This window comes from Macrobrachium rosenbergii, chromosome 54 (assembly GCF_040412425.1).
Source record: "Macrobrachium rosenbergii isolate ZJJX-2024 chromosome 54, ASM4041242v1, whole genome shotgun sequence".
Lineage (NCBI taxonomy): Eukaryota > Metazoa > Arthropoda > Malacostraca > Decapoda > Palaemonidae > Macrobrachium > Macrobrachium rosenbergii.
This window is the reverse complement of record NC_089794.1, coordinates 13,562,603-13,569,015: the sequence shown is the minus strand read 5'-3', so window position 1 is coordinate 13,569,015 and position 6,413 is coordinate 13,562,603. Positions and strand designations below refer to the sequence as shown.

Sequence of the window (6,413 nt, the reverse complement as noted above, 5' to 3'; positions counted from 1 at the left end):
TTTATCGGTTGTTTCTTTACTTATGTAAGTAGATATATATATATATATATATATATATATATATATATATATATATATATATATATATATATATATATATATATATATATATATATATGTGTGTGTGTGTGTGTGTGTGTGTGTGTGTGTGTTTGTGTTACAGGCAGATATGAAACCAGGCATTTCTCTGAACTGCCTGAAATTTCAGGCAGATAGCGAAATGCCTAAAGGACATTTGATCCCCCCAGGGGCTAGTACTAAACACGGCGAAAGAGTGACACACCTACACTGTTTCGCCGTGTTTAGTACTATAGCCCCTGGGGGATTAAATGTCCCTAAGTGCATTTTGCTATCTGCCTAAAATTTCAGGCAGTTCGTGAAATGCCTGGTTTCGCTATCTGCCAGTAACATACAGACATACATACATAAATACATATATATATATATATATATATATATATATATATATATATATATATATATATATATATATATATATATATTTAAGCTAATGTTAACTAATCGATTCATTTTCTATTATCTTTTTTCTAGTTTCAAGTGTCTTATCTGATCAGTGGATAATGTAGAGTAGATATAAGTATTTCATAAAACAATCATATCAAGTTAATATATTTTTTATTCGGAAATCGGAAAAAAAACACTTTCTATGCCTAGTTATAATACAAATCAAAGCTTTGGAAACTCATTTTTAAATATTCCTCTCTCTGACAGACCGAATAGGTGACAGGGGTTTGATATTCTTCCTGAAGATGTCTTAGAAAACTAAATGTGAAACCGGTCAGGATTGATACCCAGTGTATCATTTTTCCCTGTGGTTTTGTTGTAGTACACTTTATCTTGATGATACATGTCACAAGCGGTTTTAAGTAGTAATTTGAGTTTCAGTCAATGGCCCCAGTCATTTGTGAAATGACTTGTTCCTAATGAATAGGCTTCATCTTCTGAATATGAATAACAGACGATTTTACTTAAGTTTTTGTTGTAGTGAAATACTTTATCTTAATGAGCTCCTGGGGTCAAACGTCGCCATATTTGAGTGAAATTTTAGTCATTTTAGTAATTTAGGTACAGTAGTGCCGTCAGTGCATCTCATGCGGTGCACTGTAGGCATTACTTGAGGTTTTTTGCAGAGTGCCTTCGGCCCCTGGCTGCAACCCCTTTCGTTCCTTTTACTGTACTTCTTTTTCATATTCTCTTCCATCTCACTTTCCACCCTCTCCTAACTATCGATTCATAGAGCAACTGCGAGGTTTTCCTCCTGTTACACCTTTCATACCTTCTTACTGTCAATTTCCTCATCGTTGAATGACCTCATAGGTCCCAGTGCTTGGTCTAAATTCTATATTCAATTCAATTCATTCATAAATTCTTAGATTAGTTGTGGTAAATGTTGATATCTGATAGTTTACCCCTGTTATAAAGTTAGAGGGATGCACAACGAGTATTCCCTCTTTCAGCCTAAATACTGATTGGCTGTTCGACGCTGTCCTTGTCCCATGAATGGTATTTATCTTTTATCATGAAGGGGGAGGCTGTATTATTTAGTACACAATAATTATAGAAGAGGAGTTTTGGGTCTCTTGCCAAATTTATGAGACCTCGAAGATTGCTTTCGATCTCTGCTCTGATCTGTGAGAACTGTTTAAGGTATTACTCCTGAATTTGTATAGTTTTGTCATTTTAGTTTTCTGCAAAAGAAAACTGTTGTGCCGTCTTTGTCTATCCGTCCCCAATCTTTTCTGTCCGTGCTTTTTCTGTGAGCTCTCAGATCTTAAAAACTACTGAGGCTAGAGGGCTGCAAATTGGTATGTTGATCATCCACCCTCCAGTCATCAAATATACCAAATTGCAGCCCTCTAACCTCAGTAGTTTTTATTTTATTTAAGGTTAAAGTTAACCATAATCGTGCTTCTGACAACGTTATAGGAAAGACCACCAACTGGGCCGTGGTTAAAGTTCAGGGGCCCCGGCTCATACAGCGTTACACACTGTACAGAAAACTCGATTGCGCCGAAGAAACACCGGCGCATTTTTTACTCGTTTCTTTATGGTGTCGAAATAAAAATCAGCGTCTGTATGAACTTGACTGACTCAGGCCTGGAGAGACTGACCTTTGCCTCCATCTTAGCTGTGGTACAGGCGGCAAATGGCTTACCTGTTGAATATTGCTCTGTTTTCCCTTTGTTTACTGTTTTGCCTAGGAAACTTGAACTTCAGTTTATGGTTTCTGTGTTTGTTCCGGACATAATACCACTAAATGTACTTATCAAGACTTTCATACCATATTCAAATGCAAAGATAAAGGTGTTCTTTGTAACTTCGTACGATACAAAGTTTGTGGGTTTTGTAACGGGTTTGATCATCAGGTGCTTCGTTGTTGGTAGGAAAACTTTTTCCTGAGTGTGGAGTTGTTTGAAAGACTAAGAAAACTGTCCACAAATAACTATCTAAAGAACTTTTGTTCAAAGTCGAACTTATCATAAATTGATAAGCATAGGTCTTCATCTCAGTTATTGGGTGCAATTGTACACGAGTGTCCTGCCCACTGCTTCCTTTTGTAATTTGTAATTAAAATATCCGTGCTTGATATATAAGTATTCTGTGTCAGCAAAACACGCCATGTAGTATATACAGAAATATAAAAACCATCTGGCTTTACTGGTTCTAACGTAAATCCCCTCACCATAATGTTCCGCCCAGCGTTGCCTTTCTTCTTCTTCTTCTTCTTCTTCTTCTTCTTCTTCTTCTTCTTCTTCTTCTTCTTCTTCTGTTATCATTGACCCATCGCCCCTTTTGACAGGCATTTTTCTCCCTTTCTTTTCGCCATCATTTACAACTTGCAGAACACGAGGCTGTTCTAGTTTTGGTCAAAATGGTTCGTGCAAGTTATTTTAACGATTGTTTCCTACTAATGAAGATCGTTTTTTTGCCGCCTCTTTTTAATTTTTTTTCGAGTGACGAGGCCTCCCCCAGTATTCTGACTGGAGGCTAACTCTTGTTGGGGAGCATCTTTCATCAAGGGCAAATAATGTTCGAGGCGCAGCTCTTCATTGCTTTTATGTCTGTATTCCTCCATGGCCGTTATGGCGTGGAGGCGCGTATTGATGGGTAGAACTACATAGTTTCCAGTGACAATATCAATGTCCAATGTTGCGGCGTACTTGACGGCAGTTTCTCTGTCACTTTCGCGCGAAGGAGAATGTTCGGGAAGAAGTTTGCTCAGTCCAGAAGTCGAGTCCTTCATTCCAACGTCTGTGAGCACCAGGTTCTGAGGTGTTAAGATCTCAGGAGGCTCAGGGCAAGCGGGCACGCTTAGCCAGCCGCCTGGTGAAGAATCCCTCGTTTCCCTCTGCCGGGCGTTCGGACTGACGACGCCTGGACGGCTCTCAGGGCAAGAGAGGTAGTGCTCTAGACGCAGTTCTTCCAGACTGACCTTTTCGTGCCTGTCCTTGACCGTTATGCAGATGTGACGCTTCGGGATGCTGAATGGAATCCCTTCCGAGATCGTGCTGTCCTGAGACGCGGCTGGTGTGTTCTGGAACGGTGGAGTGTTATCTTTTGGGTTTACTGGTAGTCCTCGATGTACGAGTATATCATCTTCTCCAGGTTTGTTCCTGGTTAAAAGCGAGACATGGTGAATTGTTAGTCGTTTTCATTTTGGGTTTATATATATATATATATATATATATATATATATATATATATATATATATATATATATATATATATATATATATAATATATACATATATATATATGCATAAATGTATACATGTATGTGTATACATTTATATGTGTATACATTTATATATATATATATATGTATATATATGCATATATATACATACATATATATATATATATATATATATATATATATATATATATATATATAATCAGAAATAGAAGAATTAGGATTATATGAATAAAAGTGAAAAGAGAGATACAGACAAACCAAACAGTGGATAATATTAACCTTTATGAAAAGTAATATAAAGAAGTGTTAATGGTCAAAGTCTACTGCCTGTCACTGTATCTAACCCAATGGGCCCAGGTTCGAATGCTGATCGGGGACAAATGCACTTATCAATTCTAATTTCCCTGGGGTGTAAGATTTTCTCAGAGTATAGTGATTTTGATAGTAAAAGAGTTTTGTGGCTTAATATTTGTGAATATGAGTTAGTCGTGCGTGTGCAGATGACAAAATATATATATATATATATATATATATATATATATATATATATATATATATATATATATATATATATATGAGTTAGTCGTGCGTGTGCAGATGACAAAATAAATATATATATATATATATATATATATATATATATATATATATATATATATATATATATATATATATACATATATTTATATATATGCAAAATATATATATATATATGTATATATATACATTATATATATTGGTATATATAAATATACATGTGTGTATTAAGATAACTGAAATATTCTTACTTCGTTGCTTTTTCCAGTTCACATTCACTATGATGCATTACGGATGAATAGATTTGGTCGACTTCCTTCTTGGTTTCAGAAATAACTGATGAGATCTTTGTAAACTGCAATTTCCATTTTAAATTTTCCAGAAGCACGAGCATGTCACAGATTTCCTGCAGTTTTTCATTTTCTTCAAGTTCACAGTCAGTGACGTTCAGAGAAGGCAATGTCTTTTTATGGGAACTGATGCCTGCCTCCTGACTTAATTCGGCCATTTGCGTTTGAATTGCCTTTAACTCGTTAATTTTCACATTTATTTGATTCAGGTCCCTGTCCCTCCAGGCTTCTGCAAAATCATGCTCACTAGCTCTCTTGCTGCCAGAGACTGCAGGATTTAGTTGAGTAGCACAAGAGGAACATGATGGCATCTTTCCAGCCTCATTTGACTCACTGTAGACAATTACTCCAGAATCTACGCTGTCTAATGAGGTGTCCGTTGATCTATCGACGGACGTTTGCTTCAGAATCTTTTCGCAACATATTGCACGAGGTTCCACACTGCATGCACCGGCTATGATGTCTTGAGCATCTTCTTCGGGAGTTCCAACAGCAGAAGGCTGCTTTTCATCCTGAGTGCCTGATACTGGCTGGTGTACTTGGAATACCTGTTGACTGAGAGACCTGGAGTAATCAGAAGGTCTTACATTATCGTGGCTGAAAATTGCTGGTTTTCCCGCGCTTCCTAAAGACAGATTTTGTTTGTTAGATGTGGCTGATCTTGGCGCAGCCTCAGGCTGATCATCCTGGATATTAAATCTCTCTCTGACACTTGCAACTTGTCTCGCAGTCTTTTTAGGGAACGCTGAGAAACAAAAGTTGAAGGAAGCGGAAGAACCAAAAGGCTTCTGCACCTGATTTCCTGAACATGTTTCCCCCCCTGAGTAACTTTCGTCATCACAGTTTTCCGGACAGACCTCACTGTCTGTATCCTCGGGCTCCTTGACTCTCATCTGCAAAAGAATTGTGGGCGTTACTTAGGTGCACTCAGATTGGACCAGTGTTCAGTAAAGGCAGTCATTAGTTTCTGGTAGAAAGACTTATTAGAGGTTTTTGAAGCTAAAGCTTGAGGTATAAGCTTAAAGCACCTTCACTGTTTACAAGCAGAGCTAATAACGCAGAGAAAAAACAGACTTATCCATTCCGAAACCACAGTATATTAAGTAAACAACAGAAAAATTAAACAATTAGAAAATGTATCTAACAGATTTTAATGAAAGTTATTTCATACAGCTACACATTTCTGCCCACAAAACGAATTATTAGAACATAAGGTTAATTTGTTTTCAACGATGAAATAGTTAATGTCGTTAATGTATATATAATGGAATTCTTACCAGGAACTCATTCATTAATGCCTGTCGAACTCCCTACCAAAAGTTGAATGGCTACTGGCGTAAGTTTGCCGTCTTTCTTTGCCTGATGGACACAGAAACCAATCACGGCTCTGTTTGAAACTGAAAACACTGGCTTAAAGCACCAATGTTATTTGGTCTGTCTAGCCCTAACAAACTATTTTTTTCAACTGTCTGCAAAGTCACTTACAAGTAAATTACTTTCATTATTGCTGTTCGTCATTAGTTTTTGTCCACACTTTTTGCGGTCAAATCATTTTCGCCAATTACCTTGCAGTCAGAGAGACAGGAACCGTGACTTGGGCTCCCATCTGTGCCACTTGACAGATACTGAAGGGCCTCTGCAGAGTCTCCCTTAATGTCCTCCGATGGTGCTTCTGCCAAATTCTCAAAGGACCCTTGTTTGAAATCTTCCTCACGAATTTCTTGTGGGCTCACGTTTTGTAGATTGTATCTGGTGTCTAGTGTTACGCCTTCGGGAAATTTGCCGTCTCGAGTGCCCAATATGAGTGG

General features: G+C 37.4%; 1 protein-coding gene across 1 annotated transcript in view; it reads right to left on the bottom strand.

The window, feature by feature from the left end:
* Positions 1 to 2,789: 2,789 nt before the first annotated feature.
* The window catches only part of LOC136834758 (uncharacterized), a 15,737-nt gene continuing 12,113 nt past the window's right edge, over positions 2,790 to 6,413 (bottom strand). The window contains exons 3-5 of the mRNA XM_067097368.1: positions 6,171 to 6,413; positions 4,507 to 5,498; positions 2,790 to 3,635 (exon numbers count right to left, since the gene is read on the bottom strand). The exon at positions 6,171 to 6,413 is cut by the window's right edge and continues 452 nt beyond it. Of these exons, the coding sequence (XP_066953469.1) occupies positions 2,930 to 3,635; positions 4,507 to 5,498 (1,698 nt within the window). The 5' untranslated portion in view covers positions 6,171 to 6,413 and the 3' untranslated portion in view covers positions 2,790 to 2,929. The remainder of the gene's footprint in view (positions 3,636 to 4,506; positions 5,499 to 6,170) is intronic.